General features: G+C 48.2%; 12 protein-coding genes across 12 annotated transcripts; 7 read left to right on the forward strand and 5 right to left on the reverse strand.

Moving 5' to 3' along the window:
* Nucleotides 1-531: 531 nt before the first annotated feature.
* FMAN_07915 (uncharacterized protein) lies at nucleotides 532-4,229 on the reverse strand (the record flags this gene model as incomplete). The annotated part of the gene is made up of 3 exons (XM_041821326.1): nucleotides 532-1,144; nucleotides 1,202-4,096; nucleotides 4,153-4,229. The coding sequence occupies 3 exons, from the start codon at nucleotides 4,227-4,229 to the stop codon at nucleotides 532-534; spliced, it is 3,585 nt and encodes a 1,194-aa protein (XP_041687117.1).
* Nucleotides 4,230-5,175: 946 nt separating this feature from the next.
* Nucleotides 5,176-5,895, forward strand: FMAN_07916 (uncharacterized protein; the record flags this gene model as incomplete). The annotated part of the gene is made up of 1 exon (XM_041821327.1): nucleotides 5,176-5,895. The coding sequence occupies one exon, from the start codon at nucleotides 5,176-5,178 to the stop codon at nucleotides 5,893-5,895; it is 720 nt and encodes a 239-aa protein (XP_041687118.1).
* A 1,882-nt stretch (nucleotides 5,896-7,777) lies between these two features.
* FMAN_07917 (uncharacterized protein) lies at nucleotides 7,778-8,977 on the reverse strand (the record flags this gene model as incomplete). Its single annotated transcript, XM_041821328.1, has 1 exon — nucleotides 7,778-8,977. The coding sequence occupies one exon, from the start codon at nucleotides 8,975-8,977 to the stop codon at nucleotides 7,778-7,780; it is 1,200 nt and encodes a 399-aa protein (XP_041687119.1).
* A 625-nt stretch (nucleotides 8,978-9,602) lies between these two features.
* On the forward strand, nucleotides 9,603-10,748 carry FMAN_07918 (uncharacterized protein; the record flags this gene model as incomplete). The annotated part of the gene is made up of 2 exons (XM_041821329.1): nucleotides 9,603-9,638; nucleotides 9,705-10,748. The coding sequence occupies 2 exons, from the start codon at nucleotides 9,603-9,605 to the stop codon at nucleotides 10,746-10,748; spliced, it is 1,080 nt and encodes a 359-aa protein (XP_041687120.1).
* Nucleotides 10,749-11,236: 488 nt separating this feature from the next.
* Nucleotides 11,237-12,019, forward strand: FMAN_07919 (uncharacterized protein; the record flags this gene model as incomplete). The annotated part of the gene is made up of 2 exons (XM_041821330.1): nucleotides 11,237-11,239; nucleotides 11,294-12,019. The coding sequence occupies 2 exons, from the start codon at nucleotides 11,237-11,239 to the stop codon at nucleotides 12,017-12,019; spliced, it is 729 nt and encodes a 242-aa protein (XP_041687121.1).
* Nucleotides 12,020-12,181: 162 nt separating this feature from the next.
* Nucleotides 12,182-13,066, reverse strand: FMAN_07920 (uncharacterized protein; the record flags this gene model as incomplete). The annotated part of the gene is made up of 3 exons (XM_041821331.1): nucleotides 12,182-12,760; nucleotides 12,807-12,877; nucleotides 12,934-13,066. 3 exons carry the CDS (start codon nucleotides 13,064-13,066, stop codon nucleotides 12,182-12,184), a joined length of 783 nt encoding a protein of 260 aa, XP_041687122.1.
* Nucleotides 13,067-13,708: 642 nt separating this feature from the next.
* Nucleotides 13,709-14,851, forward strand: FMAN_07921 (uncharacterized protein; the record flags this gene model as incomplete). The annotated part of the gene is made up of 3 exons (XM_041821332.1): nucleotides 13,709-13,919; nucleotides 13,972-14,335; nucleotides 14,389-14,851. 3 exons carry the CDS (start codon nucleotides 13,709-13,711, stop codon nucleotides 14,849-14,851), a joined length of 1,038 nt encoding a protein of 345 aa, XP_041687123.1.
* A 472-nt stretch (nucleotides 14,852-15,323) lies between these two features.
* FMAN_07922 (uncharacterized protein) lies at nucleotides 15,324-15,956 on the reverse strand (the record flags this gene model as incomplete). Its single annotated transcript, XM_041821333.1, has 3 exons — nucleotides 15,324-15,785; nucleotides 15,844-15,893; nucleotide 15,956. Coding segments are annotated over 3 exons (513 nt in total).
* A 404-nt stretch (nucleotides 15,957-16,360) lies between these two features.
* Nucleotides 16,361-17,626, reverse strand: FMAN_07923 (uncharacterized protein; the record flags this gene model as incomplete). Its single annotated transcript, XM_041821335.1, has 3 exons — nucleotides 16,361-17,233; nucleotides 17,285-17,401; nucleotides 17,456-17,626. The coding sequence occupies 3 exons, from the start codon at nucleotides 17,624-17,626 to the stop codon at nucleotides 16,361-16,363; spliced, it is 1,161 nt and encodes a 386-aa protein (XP_041687125.1).
* A 1,501-nt stretch (nucleotides 17,627-19,127) lies between these two features.
* On the forward strand, nucleotides 19,128-20,711 carry FMAN_07924 (putative dityrosine transporter; the record flags this gene model as incomplete). The annotated part of the gene is made up of 1 exon (XM_041821336.1): nucleotides 19,128-20,711. The coding sequence occupies one exon, from the start codon at nucleotides 19,128-19,130 to the stop codon at nucleotides 20,709-20,711; it is 1,584 nt and encodes a 527-aa protein (XP_041687126.1).
* A 312-nt stretch (nucleotides 20,712-21,023) lies between these two features.
* Nucleotides 21,024-22,776, forward strand: FMAN_07925 (uncharacterized protein; the record flags this gene model as incomplete). Its single annotated transcript, XM_041821337.1, has 4 exons — nucleotides 21,024-21,336; nucleotides 21,384-21,419; nucleotides 21,476-21,960; nucleotides 22,012-22,776. 4 exons carry the CDS (start codon nucleotides 21,024-21,026, stop codon nucleotides 22,774-22,776), a joined length of 1,599 nt encoding a protein of 532 aa, XP_041687127.1.
* A 198-nt stretch (nucleotides 22,777-22,974) lies between these two features.
* FMAN_07926 (uncharacterized protein) lies at nucleotides 22,975-23,823 on the forward strand (the record flags this gene model as incomplete). Its single annotated transcript, XM_041821338.1, has 1 exon — nucleotides 22,975-23,823. The coding sequence occupies one exon, from the start codon at nucleotides 22,975-22,977 to the stop codon at nucleotides 23,821-23,823; it is 849 nt and encodes a 282-aa protein (XP_041687128.1).
* Between the last annotated feature and the right edge of the window lie 38 nt (nucleotides 23,824-23,861).

Genomic DNA, 23,861 nt, shown 5'->3' on the forward strand with positions numbered 1-23,861 from the left:
TGAAAGGACGGGATTGTCAGGGGTTATGGAGCTGATGGTGGGTTGATGAAGCGTGCTTTGCCATGTCTTTTTTTGTTGATACCTAATATATATAATTCTCATCTCTCGCTACTCCATGTCCATGATAGAAGACGAGTCTAGACGTTTTGGGGCTTCATTGACATCATGGGTGGCCTTGTAGGAACGATGAAGTTAAGAGGGGGTTCATCTATCGACACTCTTCCATCGTCTACAATATGAATATAATATACGTAGGCTTAAGAACTATTCCGAAGTACTACTCAAACGTTGCTTCATCCCCATAGTACTCTACACATCTACCTTGAGGTTGTTTCTTAAACCAAAAACCTTAGCTTTCGAACCATAACTCATGATGTCAACCGGTGCCACCTATCTCTCTCTCCATCTTCACAACACATTCAGCTTACCTCATTAATATGATTATTTTCTATCTATCCATTATTTTGTCCCGTAGTAATTAGTTCTTTTAGATCCCATGCACCTTACTTTTCTTCCTATAGATCATGATACTCAGCCCAGGTTCGACTCCTCCTCCAAAACCCCCTTGGCTCTTAAAATGGGTCCCAACTCCTTCAACCTCACAGGCTTCGTCAAGAACAAATCCAATCCGCTGACAGTAGCCTCTCTCTGCGCCTCTTCAGAAGCCAGCCCTGTCAAAGCAAGTATCAGAGCAGGCCTCAACCGCTGTTGTGACTCAAAAGCACGAATCCTCCTCGTTGCTTCAAACCCATCCATGACCGGCATCGAGATATCCATCAAGATACAACTATATCGTCCAGGGTCTGCCTCATAGGCTGTGACGGCTTCTAAACCGTCTGAAGCTGTTTGATATGGCTGTTTGAGCTTCTTCATGTATGAGGAGAGGATCTTGAGGTTGATAAAATTGTCGTCAACGAGAAGGAACTCAGATGCTCTGAAATAGCTTTTTGGCTGCGTTGGAGTTTCATCTTCGCTCGCGGGGAAGGGTGAGCTTGGGTTTGTTAGTGAAGGAGCAGTGCTGGTGACGATGCTCAAAGATTCGGGCTCTGTTGATGCTGATGTTGGTGATTGGGGAGATGTTTGCATGACTGTCCAGCGATACAAGGCTAGTGAACATGCTTTGGCAAGCTTTCGAGGACCGAGTCTTGATTTATGGTTAGCCTAGAGCACGGCATATGGTGCATCATGGAATGTTACTTACGGCTGTGAGATGAACTCGAAAACCCCGGGGCGTGGTATTGTCTTTGTGCCAGTCGCATACTGATGGGCAGTAACAGCATTGGCACACAGCACAATGTTTGGAATATCCGGAACTGCTTCTTGCGGCGCACTGGGCCTTTCAAAACCCTCCTCAGACCAAATTGCAAGGTCTGGCATGAAGCAAGGTGTCTCCGAGGTGGTGTTGACCTGCATGTTTAGCCATTCCTTGCACATATCCTGCACAAGTTGGTCAGGGGATTCAATCGTTCTTTGTGCGGAACCGCCTCCTGTAACGGAGTCTTTGTTGAAATCAACCAGTTTGACCCGAAGCCCTCGAAGCTTTTCTGTCTGCGCGTCGAACTCTTCTTCTCGTTGTCGAATCTCACAGACGTTGTGATGACAGTCGTCGCCGAGCTTCATTGGTAGTCTCACTGTTACTGTAGTACCGACGCCAACTCGGCTGTCGACAGAGATGTGGCCTCCAAACTGTGCAGTTATCTGCTTTACGAAACTAAGTCCAAGGCCTGTGCCAGGGGACAAGTGATTCTCTTGCGAAAACGGTTTGAACAAACCGTTTTGCAGAAAGTCCTCGCTAATGCCCACGCCTGTGTCGGAGACTTTGATGGTTACCCAGCAGTCATTATCATCAGCACCAAAAGCGCTGGTCTGCTCTAAAGAGACCTTGATGATTCCACATTGCGTGTACTTGAGCGAGTTGCCGAAGAGATTCATGATAATTCGACGCACGGGACCAGGCTGGGTGTAGAAACCCCACGATGGTCGTGAGTCGATGACCAGGAAAACATCGACGTCTCCGATCTTCGTTGACAGATTCCCTGTCTTCTTCGATGGAGCTTGAAGCTCCTCCATAGCTTGCATGGTGTCCATTCGGCGGATAGATGTGTGGCCAGGTCGTCGAGGTGTTTGGCTAGTTGACTGGGCAAGGGAGACCTGTTGAAAATTGAATCCAGCGTAGACGCTCTCTAGAACCTCTTCAGCCAGAACATCTAGCTGTACGACCTTTCTTGATGGCTTCGAAGTTATGCTAATGGACGAGGACCTGTTGATACCACTTCCGTCTGCCTGGGTCTCTCGAGTCGCTTCTTGAGGCAAAGCCTTGTTAACCTTGGAATATTCGAGCAAATGGTCGATCGTATCTGACAGTGTTCGGCAGCATGTTTCAATGGTTCTAACAATGTTTTGTTGTGGAATAGTCAGTTCTGTATCATTGAGCAATTCAACGCTCAGAACAGCACCATGAAGTGGTGATCTCAACTCATGAGACAGTGAGCCAAGGGCATCAGTCTTGGCCTTGTCGGCAGCTAGGGTTTCCAGTTTGAAAGCCTCGGCCGCTGCGAGCATACCAAGAGCTCTGAGGTAACTCAAATCGAGGTCGACTGTAAAGGTACGCTTGATATTGTAAGTGTGAATGAAGCCACCAGCAGACCATCTTTTCTTCCTGAGGTCCCAGACAGGAACGAATGCAATGCTTCGAGCACCAGGGAAAGTTTCAAGGAGAATACTTGCTTCTTTCTGCTGAACTCGAAACCTGTGGTCTTGTCTGTTATGTAGGCTTCCCCAGTCATTGTTGTTTTGTTGATGATGAGTCGAATCATCAGGCAGTTCTTCTTGGAGTAGATTTCCATCGGTGTCGTAGTTGAACACATGGCCCCTAGGGTATTGTCGAATCATCCTGGCGAGAAGAGCTTGTGGGAGAGCAATACGAGCTGCCCCATGTTCGGAAGAGCCGAGTGCCTGGCAAGAGGGTCTTAGGCGTTCATCAGAAGAAACAGTTGTGTAGGCATCCTCACTCTCATTGTAACTGAATGTTGAAGGTCGTCGAGTCGCCAGGTCCTCGTCTATCCATTCTGTGGAAGAGCCTGCACTTGAAAATTCCAGCATGTCTGCATTGAGGAACAAACACCCATCAGTCTCAATAGAATCCTTGACAATTGAGGCTGCTTTTGAGAAGATTTGCTTTGGGGTCTCGAGGAGCTGACTTGGATCATGGGCAAACTTCGATCTGGCCTGAGGATCGCACATGATAACCTCTTTGGTGTGAAGAGCGTTCGTCGGTTGGGAGTCGGCTGTGGCAGTTGAGTTTCTGACACTCATTCCTCCCAAAGCTTGTTGCAAGTCGTCAATTCTTGGCCTTCGATACTTGGCCATACTGTCAACTCTCGTCTCATGTTCTGCATACTCTCGTCCGGTAGAGGAGATCTGGCTCAAAGGTGCTGTGTTCCCTTCAACAAAACTTGTCAAACCCCAGCTCTTCCTTTCGCTCCTTCGTTGGTTGCTCTTCAGGCTGATGGTCTCAAGATGTTCTGTGACGGCTCTTGAAAGCTCTCTCATAAGTCTTGAATGTCTATCCTCCCATGGCAACGAAGGTTCGGTATGGATTACGCATATAACTCCGATGTTAACACCTCGATCTGTGCGAATTGGCACTGCGGCATAGAATCTTGCGGCGCCTCCAGGTCGACAGTACGGTTTTGTTGAGTACTCGGGATCGAGGGTAACATCATCAACTACAATGACGGGCAAGTCGTGGCTGACCCTTGGTCCAGATTCATCTGATTGAATTTCATCGGAACATAACGTGCTTTCACAAGCACTATGTGATCGCGGGATTGCAGTTCCACAATGCCAAAGAGTTTCCGGGTGACCATCCGGTCCCAAGCTTGGAATCAATGGGGTTATCGATGAAGCTTCCGCGATGATATACTGATGAGTCTGATCAAACAACGAGATCATTGCGCGCGCTGCACCAGTTTGAGAAGCCGCTAGACGAGCCAGAGCCGTCAATATGACATCGGGACACGTGGAGAGCTCATTGCTCGGAACAGGCAATCCAGTATCGTTGAAGCGCACATTGGTGAAAAGCGAGTCGTCATATCTAATTAGATCTCAGTAACATAACTCAATATTTGTAGGGTGAAATTGCCTCGTTACCTGAACGTCTCGCGCTCCCGAGTAGCCTCAGAGACGATGCTTTTCTTGGGCACCTTTACACGAGCTGGGCTGGCCATTCTCAGCAGTGCGTGCACATTCGAAAGGAATCTTCAACGGTATCCCCCAACGGTCATTCTCACCATTGGCAAAAGACAGAAGAAGGGCATTGAAAGTTGGGTTACTAGGGCTTGCCACTAGAGGCGAAACGCCGAAGACCGGGAGGTAGAGTTTAGCTAGGGTGAGTCTAGAGTCTAGAGTCTAGACTCGGCGATTATGCTAGAATCGCCACAAAGCGGCGATCGACAAATCTGCGGTTGAGCTGGGGACGCAAGTCTCAGTCCAAGTGGAGAATCATGTCATAGTCGCTCCCTTTAGTTGATGTCTTCAGCTTTGGATTGGTGGCTGCTCCTCCGTTTAGAAAGCCACGATACGGGCTGTTGATTGAAACAGGCTCACCCGTCTGTGCTGCCGTTTCTACCGATCAGATGACTACCGTTTCTAGAATCTTTTCGTATAACAACAAATAATTACTGTTATCCGTCAACTGTCAAACAAACGCTACCATCGCGGTTAGCCAACGGGTTTGGCGTTGACATATAACTACCGCCTGAGAAGAAACTGAGATCAGACCCCTGTCCAGTGGCTGTGGCTTACTCCATACAAACATTCGGATTGCCACGCTATTTGGCTTTGTGTGTACCGAGTACGAGATGCGAAATTATGTTTGCATGACTGCGTAACAGAGCATAAACACCCTAACACCATGTAATCTACTCTCCCGCAGGCTTCTGTCAACGGCATTGCGTTTACTAACCAGTTCGACGAGATCCAATGCCTTTCGTCACTCGAACGTGTGTCACGTGAAACTGCTAGCTTCCGATGTTTTAGACTAAACCTCGGTTGAGCTTTTGTATCATTGATCGGCATCTCTTCGATGGCTGAAGAAAGCCTATTCTAACCTCATATATCGCAAAAGTGCAAGCTCAGATTTCTCGTTCAGACCTGACTTCCACTGAGATCACAATGGCTCTTCAATTCTCCTTATCTCAGACTTCTCTAGCAGCAGCGATACTAGGTTCAACCTACGGAACCTACCTGGCTCTATCTCCTCCCAATCCCAGCGAACATTCATCACCATCAACGGGCGACTCAGTTCGGTGGCTATTCTTGACGAGAAAACACACCACAAAGGTCGTCTTGGCCCCTCTTGGGCTATTATCACTACACACTACTAGCCTAGCTTTGCGCTACCCCAATATCCCTCCATCTCTCGTTCATCATGGAATTGCAAATGGGCTCAATCCAGACCTGATTACATGGTCTGCTGCAACTACGATTCCTCTAGCTCTAGTCTTCTGTGCCGGTGTTCCTCTGCGTTTGGTACCGTATGCATCACTGGGCAAAAACTTCACATTTGCTCTGAAGGAGCCGGATCGATTGAAAACTACCGGTATTTATCAATATCTCCAACACCCAAGTTATACTGGACTTGCTATTCTCATGATATTCAACGTGGCGCTGCTTGGTAGACTGGATGGTGTTCTGAGCTGCTGGGTTCCTCCCAATACCTATGAGACCTTCTGTTCCTGGGCTATAAGATTACTTCCTTTCACTATATCGGGTATCATGTTTGGAATTTGGACCAGAGTATCTGAAGAGGAGAAGATGCTGAAGAGGGCCTTCGGAAAGGAATGGGAGAGTTGGCATGCAAGAACAGCTCGCTTTATTCCTTTTATTCTTTAGTTAATTTGTGTCCTTCACAAATCAAAGTGCCGACAAAAATGACCTTGGTTTCATACTATGCCTGACCGCGAAATGTGTAAATTTTCATTTGACGCTCTCATAAGGAAATAGAGAAGATCTCCGCCGAGACGCCATAGTGATAAATAAAGTGGATAGCGGTTTTTCATGTATAGATGCAGTATAGGTATTCTTAAAACGACAAGATCACAAGATATATGTAAATTAAAACAGGAAACTAAGTAGTCGAGTAAATCAATAATAAACTCTGTCCAATCCAACATTTGCTTTAAATCACAACTGTATATTCTGCAGCTCTTCTTCCCAGAGTTTACCGATGTCATTCAGATGAGCCATAAGATCGTCTGTTCGTTGCTCTCTCAGCAAGGAAGTTATCTCAGAATGAACGTTAGAAATCCCCGGCAATTTCGTGGACAGCTATATGTTGTCGTTGATTCACCTCGGCATGATCCTCTGCCATTCTTTCCATCTTGGTGACAGTTGGGTGCTAGTTACCAAAAACACAGCATTCTCATTGCTTCTCTTTGTACATATGATGGCCATCTCTGGTGTTCTCACATCCTAGAAACTTCGGCATGCGTTGCAGCCGGGGACGCTGAATGATAGTCCCGTCGTTGTGAGAAGCCTGAGTTGGTCGTACAAGCTGAGCATCATGACTTTCTTGAGTTTCTTGAGCGTCGAAGCTTTCTTCCTCCTTACAGAATCTCGAAATCTCGCATGTCATCTGGAAATGGCAGTGGTTCTTGGCAACCATGTGGTGTTGAATCCCTTCCAACGTGCGGCGTTGCTTGCCGCAAGATATACATTCGTAGCAGTCGAATATGATGCTATGAAGACATCTTACAACAGCTATAGGCTCAATGTCCTGACTTTTCTGGGTTGGGATGGTGAAACTATGGCATGCCCTCATGTGAGCCATGTTCTCGTCAAAGGTCGAGCTCGTGTGGCGGCAAAAGAGACAGAGTTCTTCGTTAAATTCTGGAGTCTCTACCTCACAGACCTCTGACCCATCTCCAGCAATTTCTTCCGATGGCTCATTCCATGATTCCTTGACTCGATCCCAGTTTTCCATGGCTTTCTCCATGACATAACGAGGAATAGATGGGCCACTATGTCGAATTTGGATCTTGAAAACACTAAAGGCTGGTTAGCGTATGTGATATAGCGAGGAGAAGATATAGAACTTACTGTTCTTCTAACTTGGAGTGTTCCCGGTGCTCCTCAAAAGTATTGAAGTTGATGCAGCATGTGCTGCACCAAGGCTTGCCAAGTTGCATGTTGGGCGACGGGGGAATGGTGAAGACTTGGAGATACAAGCTCGGGTTGTTCTTTGGAGATGTCTCTTTATTTTAGAAACAAAAGGATATAGAGAACAAAGAAAAAAGAAAAAAGAATAAGAGCAGTAGTTGTACAAATTGTCTATTGTACACTTCACTTGACTTAGGTTTGGGGTTCCCTGAGAGATTATAAAGAAAGAAGGAATTTCTCAGCTCAGATGTTTAAAGAGTGTCTCTTATAGTCACTCCTGAAACCTTTTACTACGACATGAACTGGTTTAACCTTTTAGAAAGCCGATCAAAATTGTCTTATGGTCCGGCAAAAGCAATAAGTCATAAACATCTTGAGGACTCCGAATAGCATAGGAGCCAACGAGAAGAGCTTAACAGGAAATTTAACCCTGGCTGGCAGATCCTAAACTGAAGTAAAAAGCTAAACGGTCGTGATATTCTATCACGCTGCTCAACTCTGATAGGCTACTGTTGTGAAACATAAACCTTATGATGTTTAAGAGACAATATACTAAAGGCAAAGTGTGAGATGCTTCAATGGAATAAACTTAGTTGTGTCTAACTTTTGTAGCATATCAACGTTCCCTCAGTGCCCTGAGTATCGCAGTCGCCAATTCTGCGTTTTTCGTGAATAAGTCCAGCTCATGCTCCGGGTACCCAGATTGAATAGCGATCACGGCGTCCAACTTTGGAACTACGTAAATAGACTGGCCATACATACCAATCGCCGCAAACGCACCATCGTCTCCCATTTTATACTCCTTATCCCCCCTGCCTGTCGTCCACCAGCCACTTTCGTAGCCAAAGTTGGAGACAAAGTTATCCGGTTGAAGAGCTCTGGCCCCAACACTATTCTTGGCATCAGAAATGTCTTGGAACCAACCGGGTGGCACATTGGGGCCTTTGCCTCCGTCTCTAAGACTTTCAAGAATAAAACATCCGAATCGTGCCATATCTGTCAAAGTTATCGAGAGACCTCCGTGTCCGTCCACATGTCCTGCGCCTGTTGTTCGTATGTATCCATCGTATTGCATTCCAGCAGGATCCCATATCGTGCGCGAGATGTATTCATTCAGAGGCTCTCCAGTTGCACGTGAGATCGCCGTCGACAGCACGTAATAGTTTGGGTTGTAGTAGTGAAACTCTTCCCAAGGCTCAGCCACTTTCCTCGACGTCTTGAGCCAGTTGATAACAGCTTCGGGATCCGTTTGGGGATACAGCTCAGTGGCATACATGGGATTGGGCACATCTGCGGGTCGCTCTTCTTCTGATTGTTCAACTACCCCTGAAGACATGCTGGATAGAGCAAGAAGTGGCACGTCTGCCCAAGCAGTTCCTTTCAGTTCTTCGACATGGCGAGATACTGGGTCGTCAACGGATAGTTTTCCTTCTTGTTGCGCAATGGCGAGAGCTGTTGCAACAAACGACTTTGTGACTGATTGAACGTCGTTACGAGATGCTTGAGAGTTTCCGTGCCTGTATTCTTCGAGTTTTATGGTTCCATTCTGAACGACAACGCAGCCAGTCAATCCATACCGGCGCATGAAATTGTTGAGATCGATCCCAGAGTTTTCCTTGATAGCTTCAGCTATATTGAAAGAAGTATCTCGAGTAAAGCGTCTGAGATATGACCCATGTCTGACTTGTGTTGTTCGGTTCTGGAAGGTTTCTTCGCGCAGCCGATAGAGAAGCGGAGTGTAAGCTGGATCAGCCGGGTGAATAGTTGATAAGCTGAACTTCCCGATATGATCACTCAAATGTGGCAAGTCTCCCATCTTGATTATATGTCTTCAAACCTCGATAAGTCTAATAGAGGAGGCTCGGTATTGTTGTTACTGAGATTTTCAGGTTTGGCTATTTTTGAAGTCGGGTCGCATCCGAAGCTATACAACGGAGATGGATACCGGGATTAATAAGAGGTTCATCAGACCTCCAATCATGATTTATCATTAGCTTTGTGGTGTCCACCCAAAGTGCCTGTTATCGGCAGACTCGGCCGAGCCAAACCGGCTATAACCCTCCGAACTCTGAAGTTGACATCTAATGCTCCAACCTGTGATAATACGAAGGCTTTGAATTTAGTTTGCCAGCAATCTTCTGGTATGCAATTACTAAGTTCGACTATGTTGCGGTGCATCCATGGGAGTACACTCATACACATCTCAAAAGATCAGCCTTGCAAAATCACGACAATCACGTCAACTCCATATGCAATGCTGTGCTAGAAAGAGTGATCGAATACGTCAAGGGATCTCCAGGATATCTGTAATATTACTTGAGCTAACCCCCACTCTTGATGAACCGCGGCATTGATGGTTATATAATCCTCATGTTGGGGTAAGGGAGCGGGCTCACTTCTGACTCCGACACTGCCAATTCATTCTCTGTAAATAACTCATCATGCTAGAAGTACATTGCTCTGGCACGCCTTATGAGGTAAAGAACTTCATTCTTGGAATACCCTAATCTGAGCTAAGAGACTGACGTATTGTTCATATACAGATTGGCCATCGACATGGCACAGCTGCGAAAGATAGGGTTGTTGGGTCCATCGCCTTTTACAAAGATCTGTTCCAAGAATCATGCGCCATGAACTGGGAAGCAGTACGTCAAGAGGCTCAACAATACATCCAACCTCTGCGGAAACTATCTCCACGCTATGTCGAGGAGCTTCAAGGCTTAGCAGACGGCGCTGGCTTCGAGCTAGTTGATATCGTTGCTCTCAATGTTCGAACAGAGATCACATTCGGCTTATATACCCGAGTCCCGAGTGCACCTATCCAGACCGATGGCTGCACGAGTGCTGCGTATCGTCAGCCTAACGGGGAGGTTCTCCTTGCGCAGAACTGGGATTGGCAGCCTGAACAGGCACCTAATCTCTTCATCTGCCACATCTCCCAGCCTGGCACAGATATACCTGATATCTCCATGGTGACTGAAGGGGGTGTAATTGGCAAGATTGGCATCAACTCTTCTGGTGTAGGAACCTGTCTAAACGCTATCCGAGCTCGGGGCGTTGATAACACCAAACTTCCCATCCATCTCGCCCTACGAACAGCTCTAGAGTCGCATTCGGCTCGCGAAGCAGCCGATAAGCTTTATGAACTGGGTACGGCTGGAAGTGGTCATATTCTCGTGTCAGATCCTTCTGAAGCTATAGGCTTAGAATGCACCAGCATAGGGATCAAGGAGATCAACTTTGACGGCAACGGAATACTTATTCATACGAACCATCTACTGCTTGACCATCCCGGAGTAGATGAACCCGGCTGGATACCAGATTCTACGGACCGCATCAAGCGCATCGCCCAGCTTCTTGATGAGAGATTGACGACTTCAACCATCAACCATTCTTCATTCTTTGACTTCTTCAAAGATGAGCAAGGGTATCCAACAGCAATCAACCGCGATCAATTCTCGCCCGGAAACGGCAAAGCAACACTTTTCACCATAAACATGGACTTGGCCAACAGAAAAGCGATTGTCACTATGGGGAGGCCAACGAATTGGATTAAGAGAATTGAACTATCACCAGGCTCAGCTTAGGCGGGAGAACATGCTCATAAGCCTTGTAATCGAAATGAAAGAAAGTCATTATTGTTTCCCTATTTTCATTTCTGCAAAAATAGTTAAAATCATGTTCTGAGACCAAGTTCAATTTTGTATTTTGCAAAACAGTGGCATGTTAAGACCAAGGCTGTGGCTAACTTTAAGTGAAAACGCCAATGCATTCCTGCCATGGAACAGCGAGAGCTTATGGGCATAGAGTTTATTAAGAAGAAATTATAAGAAGCGCATAAGATTAAAATCATAGAAAAATAATCCAAAACTTTCTGATCTAAGTCTTGCCCCCTTACTCCAGATGAATGCCCGGAGGATGCAGGGTAGCCTGCTTTGGGCTGTCTTAGACGGTGTGTCATTAATCCGTTCCGCGAGATCTGGCCTTATCATGTATCCGAACACCTAGAAATCATGATGAAAGTTGTCGTTGCATTGCTCGACATCCTCAAGCTTCTTCTCTCAAGTCCGCCGCCATGGTAAGCTAGATTGAATAAACATTCAACTATATATTTGCTGACTCCTAAACTTAGAACATCGCCTACAACTCCGCCTTGCGGCAAAGCAAGTCTCTCCGCGCAGAGCTCTCCAACCTCAACAGCAAACCTCAAGCATCTCCCTCCGAAATTGGCAACGTGTCCGCCTCAATCGCTTCCTTCACCAAGACCCTCGATGAATACCAATCCCTCGCCCGTCAGGAGATTGTTCCCAAGAAGCAAGAAGAGGGCTTTGAGAGAGTAAAGAGGTTCCGCGAAGATCTCTCTGACTTTCGAACTCAAGTCGATTCGCTGAAGAAAGTTCGTGATGACGCCCAACACCAGGCAAATCGCACAGAACTTCTTGGCCGAAGACCGTATAATGCTACACCCGAGAACCCTTATGCGAACGCTACAACAACAAACACGCACTCTGCGTTCCAGCCTCGACACCCGCCTCAAGCCAGCGCCTTGACAACCGGCTCACCAGACGAGATGCGCGAGGCACACGCATTCAGGGAGCAGAACTTCTTCGCAAACACAAACCAAGCGTTAGATGACTACATTGCGCGCGGACAGGCTGTACTGGGCGATCTAGGCCAACAACGGGAGATGCTCAAGAGCACCCAGAAGCGACTGTACAACGTCGCCAACACCCTTGGCGTAAGCGGTGATACCATCCGTATGGTAGAACGACGGGCAAAGGAGGACAAATGGATCTTCTTCGCGGGCGTCTTGATATTCTTCCTGTTTTGTTGGCTGGTGCTCCATTTCTTGCGGTAGAAAAGAACCCGAACTGGGCCTCAGGTATTTGGAAGAGGAATGTCACAGAAATGTACGCTTAGGGGTATCAGCGCGGCGCATGGAGTTTTTGAGTGTCTTGTGTTGTCTTTTTGCTTGTATCATACCACGCCAAGTCAACATGTTCTTCGTTGAAGCACTATGCTATTCGTCATCGCCGTCGCCTTCTTTGAGTGCTACTGTGAACAGCACATCCTTGTCCGTCGTCACTGAAACGACCTGAGACTCGGGCAGGATATGATTGCTAGTACTCAACTTGCCACCAATCTCAGTATGCCAGTTCTCGACATCCCACTCGAAGCCCTTTGTCGTGATGTTGGCAGCCTCTTTGAGAGGAATGATACCAACATGCTTGCCGAAGGCATCTTCCTCTCCCTCCTCTCGAACCTGGATCTTATGACTACCAGCCTTGAGCAGGAATGTCAAACTTGAGCCGGAAAGTAGAAACAGTCGACCGGTCGCATAATCGGGGTCGTTTTGGAAGAGGTACAGGTGGTGAAGCTGAGAAACACCCTGGTCGACTCGGCCCCCAATGCCTCCAAGTGCGACGATGTCGATGCCTTCGGGATATTCTTTGCGAATCCAGTTGATAGCCTTTGCAAAGTCGGTCGACATCTGATCAGCGTCGTGGATGACTGTCGCAGGGGAGGGTTGCGACGAGTAGAAATCGCGGACCTGTGGGGTGAGAGAATCGAGGTCGCCAATGATGAGTTGAAGGTTAGACTATAGGATTAGCAACCATTTAACATTATCGTCCACGAGAACGTACGTATTTCCCGTGGAAAGACGACAGCTTGTGTAGACGATTCGCTCCACCATCGGCGGCGACTCTCACAGAAGCTGTGAAATGGACGTTAGGCACTGGGACCGCAAGAACAGCATGTCAAGCTACGTACAGTTCTTCCAGAGCTTGCGCAAATTGACGCCGTTCTTCAACGGCTGGTTTAGAATGAGCAGCGCAAAGTCCTGACCTATGTTATAGTCCTGGAGCAGCTTTGCTGGACGCCATTCGAAAGATTTGGACGCCATGATTGACGATATCTTTGGTTAGTATGCGACTTGCAATGGGAAGAAAACGATAAGTAGATGCGATCTAAATCGTTTTGTCCCTTGCGTGATATTCGCAAGTTGTTAGGTAAGAATGATTTTGCTTTTTCCTCTCCCTGAGAAATGGCGAGACAATGTCTAGCTCAAGAAACTTCCCCTCGATTCCTGTGGACAGCTTTCTCCCTTTCTTTCCTTTGTCTTCTGCTGATCACTTGAACCAACTTGTTTGACAAAACAAACTTTGGTCTACTGTAACAGCCACAATCTAGGTCGAAAGTCAAAAAGAGATCTAGACGCAGCCTGCACGTTAAGCCCTATGAGGGTATAGAAGCAGCTCATATGATCAGGAATGAATGCGCACTGCCTGGATCCAATGGTTAGGTAGAAGCCGATGGTGGGGGAACGTCATGGTGCGATAAGGCTGTTATCAGATAAAGAGCACGGACGGTTAAATTACGGTTACACTTTTTTCACGCAACCGGCCGGCATCTCGGAGACCAGGGCCAAGTATTTCCAAGCATCATACTCCAAGATTTCGATGCTCCACCGTTGCTGACCAATTCCTCTTGTATTCTTGATTTTCTGCATTGACCTTCGCTCCTTTGTTAACTCCTGTAATTCAAAATGTATCGTACCACCATGCGATCGGCCTCGAGGCCTGTAATTGCCAGCCTGCGCTCGAACACGGTCCGCGCAGCCCCTCGACGATTTAACTCGACAGCTACTCCCGCCGACAAGTCCCGATCATGGAAGAGCTCTGTGGCACGACTGGGTCTGGCTTTCGGTGCTGTCTATTACTATAACACAAGTCCCATCTTCGCTGATGAGGCTATCTGTGCGTTGCAATGATGCTCAGAATTCGAGATTATGCGACTAATATAGAACAGCAAAAACGGTTCCCGCACCCGCTGCCTTTTCCGACGATGACCTCCCCACCGTCGACTCTGTCCTCGAGGAGAAGCGCAAACAGATCAAGGCCAAGAGCGAGAAGCCCGCCGACTCATCAAAGCCCTCCAAGCCTCAACAGTCCAACACTCAAGCCGCTGCCGCCGATGGATCACCTGCTGCCTTGGAAGAGGAGGCCGACCAGCAAGGCGCTTTTAACCCCGAGACTGGAGAGATCAACTGGGATTGCCCTTGCTTGGGTGGTATGGCCGACGGCCCCTGCGGCGAGGAGTTCAAGACTGCGTTCAGCTGCTTTGTGTACTCGACCGAGGAGCCCAAGGGTATGGACTGTATCGAGAAGTTCCAGTACGTCATATCGGACCATGGCCTTGTTTCATAGGTTGCTAACTCAGTAACAGGGGCATGCAAGAGTGCTTTAAGAAATACCCAGAAATCTACGGCGCCGAGCTCGCCGATGACGAGGAAGGTGCTCCCACTCCCGATTTTGGCGATGAGCAGCCCGCCCCCGACGCTCGCAAGGCTCCTGCTACCGACAAGGCACCCGCTACCGACCCCAAGTCTCTCCCCGGAGATTCCTCTGCCGCAGCTGAACTCGATCAAAAAGCTCCTCCCCGAGCGACTTCCAACGAAGCCGAGAAGGAAACCCTCGGTAACGGATCGCGAAAGGTTCAGGATGTCGCTACCCCCATAGAGAAGCCGCATAACCCAGAGTTGTGGCAGGATATGCACAAGTCCGAGGTCCCTGTAAAGGAGGTTTTCGTTGAGCCTTCACAAGCGCATGATGCTACTGCTGCCAATGCTGAGATCAAGATTATTGAGCAGGAGAGGGAAGCTAAGAAGAAGGCGGAGAAGAAGCAGTAGAAGGTGTAAAATATTGGCGCTGTTAGGGAGAAGAACAACATTTTGTAAAATATTTAGGATCTTGATATGGGCGAGTGTCCATCTGTACCAATGCTGTATGATGAGAAGGGACAGAAGCCACGAAATTAATAGACACGATCACATCTCAATGCTTTGGTTTTTCGTATCTCCAAACAAATTTGCTAAGATTTGAGAATGGGATTGTAGAAAATAGGTATCAATTCTTATACCTCTAAACGTAAGAGATGAGTAGTAGCCTGGTTTCAGCCGGAGTAGAGAATTATGAAACAAAGTGAAAATGCAGTAAAACAAAAAACTATATCATATCATCCATCAACAAAGCTCGTTCCTTTCAGCGTTCAACAATTACAAGGCAAGAATTTGCCTGTTTAGATGCTTCAGGCCTCAAGACCGTGGCCCGTCAGGTACATCGGCACTTGCGTCGTTTTAGGGTATCATCGCCGTTCGACTCTTAGTTGCCGCCCTTCTTGCCCTTGTACAGATATCGTCCAACAGCACCCTCGGCAGCTGTCACACCAGCGAGAATACCAGCACCGAGAGTGACGGCCTTCCAGTCAAGCTTGCCCTTCTCATAGAGACCCCAACCCTTGTAGCCAAGGTATGCTCCCAGACCAACGACGGTAGCAAAGTTGGCAATAACGAGGCCGGTAGCACTTCCGTCTGACAGGCGAGAGAATTGTTGGATGAGCCAGTTGTCGGCGCTTTTGGCCTTGGCGGCAGCCTCGTCACGCTTTCGCTTCTCCTCGCGGGCCTCCTCTTCTCGCTCTACGCGAGCAGCCTGGGTCTCTGTCTTGATCTCCTGCTCAAGGAAGTCGTTGGGGACAGTGTGCACGCTAGGCATATCAACATCGACCAAAGAGGCGGTGGAGGCGGACTCGTCAGTGATGACCTGAGGAGGTTGAGGGGCAGCAGCCTGGAGGAGTTAGCAAGAGGGGTCGCAGAGACATGATGCTGGATGGAAAGTAACTCACCTCCTCGGGGCTCTGCTTGGGGCCACTGGCAGCAACGTCGGCGTAAGACACTGTGATAAAGTTAGTGATCTGATGTTGGGCACAAATACGCTACAGTGACGTGTATACTTACTGATGGTAAGGTGGGGTAGAGAGGGGATAAGAGAGTAGACTTGAGTTGCTGGGGATGTATTATCCTGTTGTGTTTGTCGCAAAGGGCAAATTTGATCGAGAGGAACCAAAGAGTATCGTGACCGAGGAAAAGATGGAGGAGAGAAGATGGCTCTTCATGTGACGCAGATCATGAAGCCCGCACCTTTTGAACCTGAGCTTCCGCAATCCGCCGATGACGTATGCGGCTCGAGACCCACTTGGACGCTCTCCTTCAACAAGGAAGCAAGATTTCCCTTGGCTCGGGAGAAATTGGAGTCAGGAACAGGAGCTGGGGGAGCGAATCAGAAGAGTCAATTCTTTGCTGATGCTGATCAAGTTTCAGTGACAATCGATTAATTGATGACTTGCTTATTCCCTAGAACCCCTACCACCCCTTCCAAGGAATCCATGTGTCCATCACAATGCCCTGCTCATCAACAACATAATACACGTAAAACGCAGCCGCGGCTATACAAGCGTGATTGCACCACAGCTGAACCTTTTGTCCGACCTTGAAATCCTCATGGACCTTTCGTCCCTCGCTCGTCCCAAGGATCCCATGCTCCTGCGACAATCGGACCACACCCCACGCCGGACTGCCCACCACTCGGCCGAATCCGCTGAAGGCGCTGGCCTCACGCGACAGCGCGATCACACCTGCGTTGACGAGCGCTTCGTTCCTCTCCGGGTACACGCTACATACTTCAGCGGCTACAGACACGGATTGCTGTGTCTCTGTCACAAGGCCAGTTGACACTTGCTGGAGATCGTTGCAAGGGAAGTTGCCTGCGTGGAGCTCCAGCTTGATGTTCTCTGGCATCGATGCCTTGAGGCTTTCGACGACATGCGCTGTTGGTGTGCTGCCGACGGAGATGACAAGCTGGCGATCAGAGGGCAGAAGCTTAGCCGCAGCTAAGACGCTCGACACTTCTATGTTGAGCGTCTTCTCAGCCTCGTCTCGTGATCGACCTCCATACGAATGCCCCGCGTGACAGTAGAATCCGTAGATACTAATGGCAGGCGACTTCTGTGCGCGCTCTACCAAGCTGTTCAGTGCCGCACTGTTGGCCTCAACGCCTGCCCGGCGCGATCCCACATCGAGCTTGATAAAGACATCCCAGGGCTGCTTGCTTGAAGCCGACTCTTCGAGAAAATCAACCTGTTGCTCATTGTCGACCATGAGCATGATACGTAGTGATTTTCGCAACTCAATCAACCTTGGCAGGATACCAGGATAGACAGGTAGACCGTACAGACACTGCGGAATATTCAGTACTTCTCATCTTCATAAATCTTCGGTGAAACTCACCTCTTCCAAGATGCCCTCCCTCACCAGGGGTAAAGCACCTTGGATCTCAGGGATGGTGGAGGCAATGATTCCTCTGTATTTCCCATCCGCCATCATTAATCGTGTCACCTCAAGAGACTGCAGAACATCGGATCAGTTCATAATAGGTCAAAGTTTATAGGCGCAACATACCTTCAAAGTCTTGACATGAGGTCTGAAGCCAATACCGAGCTTCTCAACATCGCGATGTAACGTCTCGACATTCGTCGTGAGAACAGGCAGATTGACAACCAGGGATGGTGTAGGAAGCTCTGAGACGTGCTTTCCGATGTAAGCCTTATGATTCTCCAGTGAATAGTCCATCTTGAAGAGCTGTCTGAGTTGCTTTGGCTCAATGATCAATGTGTTCAACGTGGGGCAAATCCAGGAGTGCGGGGAGTGATGTCGAGCACACTGAGAAGCGTCTGCTCGACTTTATACTTCTTCTGCTTAGCTGAACCACGGGCCTGAGGTATTATTTCACTGATGAGAGGCATTTGCAGTGATGAAGACCTTACAATTTGAGTATAGATAGATAGTCAAGGTGGTTTCCGCGGCGGGCTCAAGTTCTAGCGCCGACAGTTTCCCGCGGGCAATTACTAACAATAATTGACGATATGCCTCAGCATCAACATGAAGCTTCACCACAAACCTCGAGACCTCAAAATTCTGTATCCTACGATTGAATTCCTTTCCCCCGTATCGATCGAAGTCACAGGTTCTGAGAATCATGCCGTATCTGATTATGAACGTACTCTCAACACCATCTGGCTTATCAAGGTGGAGCCCTGCGATCATCAAGAATGGGGCACCAGGGAGAATGAGACTTCTAACAGTCAACCAAGATGTCAAAGACGAGACTATAGTCCAGAGGCCCTCTAACTCTATCGTGAATTTTACTAAATCTTACTGAAATTACCTACATCTTGTACTTTTCAGGATAGTAGTTAGAAGCTTTGCCTCTCTTGGAGAGGTTCAGATCACCAACATCTCAGCTTTCTTAGATTTTGAAAGCTTAAAGGATCTTGCGTCTTCGAATGGACATCAAGGCCTATTTAACATACTCGTGAAGCTTCGTGACATGCTTTAACCCTCGGGATTGTTGCAATGGTCACGCTTAGAACTTAGACCTAGGCTAGGTATGGCGTGCATCACTCGTGCCTAACTCCAATGCAGTGCCAGGTCACGTTGCTTGAAACATCATCAAGATGCATAGAACCATTATCGACTTGAAACAGGCTGAAGAATTGGCTTCGTAGAAAGGTAAGATAGTGATTCGATCAGCTTGCTACACCGCCTGCATCGACCCAGCACGGTGAAGAACATGTATGACTTCAAGCTTGTCCACCGTCTGGGAATTCCAGGAATACGATCCTGTGTTTCTACTTTTTCTCGACAGTTCAAACTTCTAAATGAACTCCAGCCCCGATACTTGTCCAACAAGTTGAGTCATCCCGTAGTCGGAGTCGGAGAAGAGTGCCGTCTTACAACCAGCCGCCAACTGACACAATTTATACCGGAAATAATATCGTCAATCTCCATTAGCGAGTCTCCAGGTCGATTTCTTTGACCAATCGTAAGGCAAGTTATACTACAAAGTAGTGGTTGATTTGCTGCAGAGCACACCCTCAACGCCTGGTGCCGAGTCGGCACCGAAAGATGTGGATTCTAACACTTGCGATCCAAACAGAATCGAATTCTAGCATTCTACCCTGCTTCTCAGATCGTTATTTATTTATTCTTGATGTCACCGATTCTTCGTTCTTTCAATGACGAAAATGACATTGTTTTTTCTCTTCAGTAAAACTTCAAGAGTTATTGGAAGATGAGTGCACCGCAACAAGACGACGACCATATTGGCGATAGCGAGAGTACTCACACTCGCGTATCAGACCAAGATCCCGAAAAACAACCCAATACGGAAATTGAAATCCCAGATGCTCCTTATTCAAGCTTCTCACTATGGCAGAAGCGTCTCATTGTTCTGGCTGCTGCTTCGACAGCCATCTTTTCACCAATGACAGCCCAGATATACTTCCCTGCCCTACCAGCTATAGCCAACGACTTGGGCGTGACCACATCCCAGATCAACCTTACTGTCACGACTTACATGATCTTCCAGGGTATAACACCCATGTTCATTGGCTCACTAGCTGACAGCGGTGGAAGAAGACCTGCGTACCTCGTATGCTTTACCATTTACATAGCAGCCAACATTGGTCTCGCTCTGGCTCCTAGCTATGGTGCTCTGCTGGGTCTTCGATGTCTTCAATCTGCTGGATCTGCTAGCACTGTTGCGCTATGCTTCGCTGTTGTGGCTGACGTTGTCACCTCAGCCGAAAGAGGTCAGTACATTGGTCTGACAGCTGTTCCATCTGTGCTGGGTCCATCGCTAGGTCCAATTATAGGTGGCGTGCTCGCAGAGTTTCTTGGCTGGAGATCAATTTTCTGGTTTCTCGCCATCTTTGCCGGTGTGACCATCGTTCTTCTCGCTTTGCTTTACCCAGAAACATGCCGTGAGATCGTCGGAGACGGCAGTATCAAAGCGCCTTTGGTGTACCGTTCAGTATGGCAGATTCTTGTATCCCGACGGAAGCGGTCTGAGTCAGAGAAGAATGGGTTGAGCCGGCAAGGTTCGCGAGCTTCAACCGTCAAGAAGTTCAAGTTCAAGTTTCCCAATGTCCTCGACTCGATTTTGATGTTGTTTGAGAAAGAAACTGGTTTCCTTCTCGGCTTCAGCAGTATCTGCTTCGCAGGGTTCTACTGCATAGCCACCGCCATGCCCACTCTGTTCAAGGAGATATATGGCTACAACGAACTTGAGATTGGACTAACCTTCCTCCCCATGGCAGCTGGATCAGTCATTGCAGCATTCATCGTGGGTGCTTTTACAAATCGCAACTTCAAGCGGCATTGCGAGAAACAGGGCATCCCATACGAGCGAAGTAAGCAGCAAGACCTATCCGGTTTTCCAATTGAGCGTGCTCGTCTGGAAATCGGCTTTCCTCTCCTGATGCTCGCAGCTGCTACGCTCGTCTGTTGGGGATGGGCCGTTCACGCCCGGGCTCATATTGCTGTCCCGTGCGTGCTGAGTGGAATCTTGGGCGTAGGAGTCGTTGGCTTTAATAATACAGTCAATTCGCTGCTGATTGACATCCATCCCAGGAAGGCTGGCACGGCAAGCGCTGCGAATAACCTGACGCGCTGCTTGGTTGGGGCGGGAGCCAGTGCAGCAATTGTGCCCATGATTGATGCGATGGGTACTGGCTGGGCTTTCACCCTCGTTGGAGGACTCTATGTCCTAGGGTGTCCTATTTTGATCACTGTCATGGTACGTGGAGTTAAATGGCGCGAGGAGTTGAGAGTGAAAGAAGAGAAGAAACAAAAGGCCAAGGAAGCCCAAGAGTGAAGTTGAATAGAGTTTGCTAAGAAGCAACGAGCACCCAATGCAGGGATCTGATGCATGGAATACAGCGTAGAGAGTCTCGAACAGACTGGTTATCAACAGAGACAAATTTTAATAGAATAATTAATCTTTCTTTAATTTAAGGGTCAAATGATTTGTTGGTAATGAGAGTGTCGAGGTTACTATGGCTGAGAATGTGGGGATCACCTCTTTGACGCTCAGCTTTTTACACCTGCAAAATTTGACCTTCCAACTGAATGGTGTCACATTAGATCTTGTCAGTCTCGCCCGTTGTGATGATTCGGCCTTAACATAATGCCTTTCTCTTATTTTTTCACCGGGGTCCAATCGCTCGGCAGTTTCTTGGCCCAGGTCCTCTCGCGAATATTTTTCTCGTTATTCATCTTGACGATCACCATCGCCATCTACAGGGTATCCTTCCATCCTCTGGCCTGTGTTCCTGGACCAAGACTGGCAGCGATTTCAAGCTCCTGGCATGCATATAATGCTCGAATGGGGCGTATGGCATATCTTGGGAAGACGCTCCATAGAAAATACGGGCCTGTTGTGCGTGTTGGTCCTAATGAAGTATGGTTCAATAGCAAAGAGGCTTTTCATGCTCTTTACAGTTCGTTTCTCACCTCATGCACGACTGTCGGCTGACAGTTTCACCAGGTAGTGGGAGTGGCTATGAAAAGTCCGACTTTTACTGTAATACCACATTATTCACATAAAGTAGCAAACCGGGAACTGACATCCATGTACAGTGGCAACTGCCTTGAGCAAACCTCACATTGACTGGCATCTCAATCCCGAATTCCAAGATAATCTCGATCTTCTATCAGAGCGAGATGTGAGACGCTACCGTCTTCAGCGCCGACTCATTGGGCCTGTGTACCAGACCTCCAATCTGGTTCAGTACGAGGCTGCAATTGATGAGGTTCTTGCACGCTCTGTCGCCAAGCTAAAGACATTGAACGGCGCTCGAATTGAACTCAACGAGTGGATGCACATCATCGCCGTCGAATGCCTTGGTGCTGTCGTACTATCCTGGTCGCCAGGAATGCTAAAGAATGGTACTGATAATGGCTCTGGTGCTCACGCATACCATGGATGGAGACGAAAGAGTGTCTTTGGTTTGTTCCCGATGGCCGCTAAGTTGGAGTTCTTACACAAGTCGATCGGGCGACTCTTCAGTACGATTTGGGGCGTAAACTTCCAGCCGCCAAAGGACTTCCGGCCATTCTTTCCGGTGAGATAATCTCGTTGATATCGTAAAATGTTGCGGTGCTGATTTGCATAGGATGTCGGTAAAAGAGTTTCAAGACGTGTCAACGCAGCCACGAAGTCCAAGCTCAATAAAGATAATCGCAAAGATCTCCTAGCTGATCTCATCCAGCTGCATAGAACCAAGCCTAACTTTACGGAACTTTACCTTCGCAAAATGGCTGTGACCAACTTCGGTGCTGGGCATGAGACTATGGCATCAACACTTACCTCGATCTTTGCGCTACTTGGCTCAAACGAAGAGGTTCAGGAACAAGTATCTCTTGAGATCCTTGGGACAAGTAATCCCGCCGAATACTCCACTGCACCACGCTTACCAGAGACGCAATCGCTCATCAAGGAAGCCAAGCGGTTGTATCCCGTCATCAGCATGTCATTGCCGCGCAAGGTTCCTTCAGAAGGTCTTCAACTCCATGGCTACCATTTCCCACCAAACACAACTGTGGGCTGCAATCCCGTAGCTCTACATCGGAATTCAGATATCTTTGGGTCGGACTCGGATATGTTCAACCCAGCCCGTTGGTTGACTGCAGATCCTGACGCAGCACGTGCAATGGAACGTGTCAATCTCAGCTGGGGCGGCGGCTCTCGATCATGCCCGGGACGACATTTAGCAGAGCTGGTAGTATTTAAAGTCGTTCCAGCTTTGGTGAAGGAGTTTAAGATCGAGGTCGACTTGCCTCCCGAAGACAAGAATCGCTCGTATTTCTTGTCAATGCTGATAGGAGTCAAAGCCCGCTTCATTGAACGAGACACAGGGTTAAAATCAGCCGAAGAATGAGTGCTCAAGCTTTGCTGTTTGTCTTTTACTATGATGCCTGCCTGGAAGGGTTACTGATGTGTCGGCTCCATCACATCTGCCATCTGACTCCAGGTACGCCCTTCAGTCGACATACTCCGCATTATTAATGTACATCTATAAGTACCCAAGAGAGGGCTATTGAATCGCTTTTCAAGCATAAAAATTCATGCAACCACAATGGTGAAATCAATCGTCACAGAGAACGCCCTGATCAAGGGAAGCCGTGTCGCTTATGGCGTTTACGGCACTGGAAAGCCAGTCGTCCTTATTCACGGAACACCGTCCTCATCCCTCATTTGGCGCAACATTGCCCCAAAGCTTGTTGATGGTGGCTACAAGGTCCATATCTTCGACCTTCTTGGCTTCGGCCTTTCAGAACGCCCATGGGACTCAGCCGTTGACACTTCAATGACAGGTCAAGTCGCAATCCTAGAGGGCCTCTTGGAGCTTTGGGGTTTGGATAAGACTCATATCATTGCCCATGATATTGGGGGCGGTATCGCACAGCGCTTCTCTATATTCTCGCTTGAGAGGGTTTTGTCTCTGACTCTGATCGACGTCGTAAGCTTCGATAGCTACCCCTCGAAGCGAACCAAGCAGCAAATGCAGAATGGCCTTGAAGCCCTGATCAAGACAGACAGCGACCAACATCGAGCTCACTTCAGAGAATGGCTGCTATCCGCCGTCAAGAACCCAGACAAGCTTGAGAAGTCAAGTCTCAATGCATATCTGGACTATATCTCGGGACCCATTGGACAACCTAGTCTGTTTGAGCATCAAGTTCGACACTATGATCCGAAGCACACGTTAGAAGTGGCCCCCCGCCTCGGTGAACTGGAGAAACTACCTGTGCAGTTGATCTGGGGTGCCGATGATGTGTGGCAGGTGGTTGATTGGGCCCACAAGCTTCACAATGCTATTCCTGGATCAGAACTGATAATTGTGGAGGATGCTGGCCACTTATCTCCTGAGGATCAACCGGAGAAAATATCAGAGCTTCTTATCAGCTTTCTAGGGAAACATTGATGCCAATGCGCACTGGTTAGACTAGATGGCTGAAATTG

The sequence above is a fragment of the Fusarium mangiferae genome (genome assembly GCF_900044065.1).
Source record: "Fusarium mangiferae strain MRC7560 genome assembly, contig: FMAN_scaffold012, whole genome shotgun sequence".
Classification (NCBI taxonomy): Eukaryota; Fungi; Ascomycota; class Sordariomycetes; order Hypocreales; family Nectriaceae; genus Fusarium; species Fusarium mangiferae.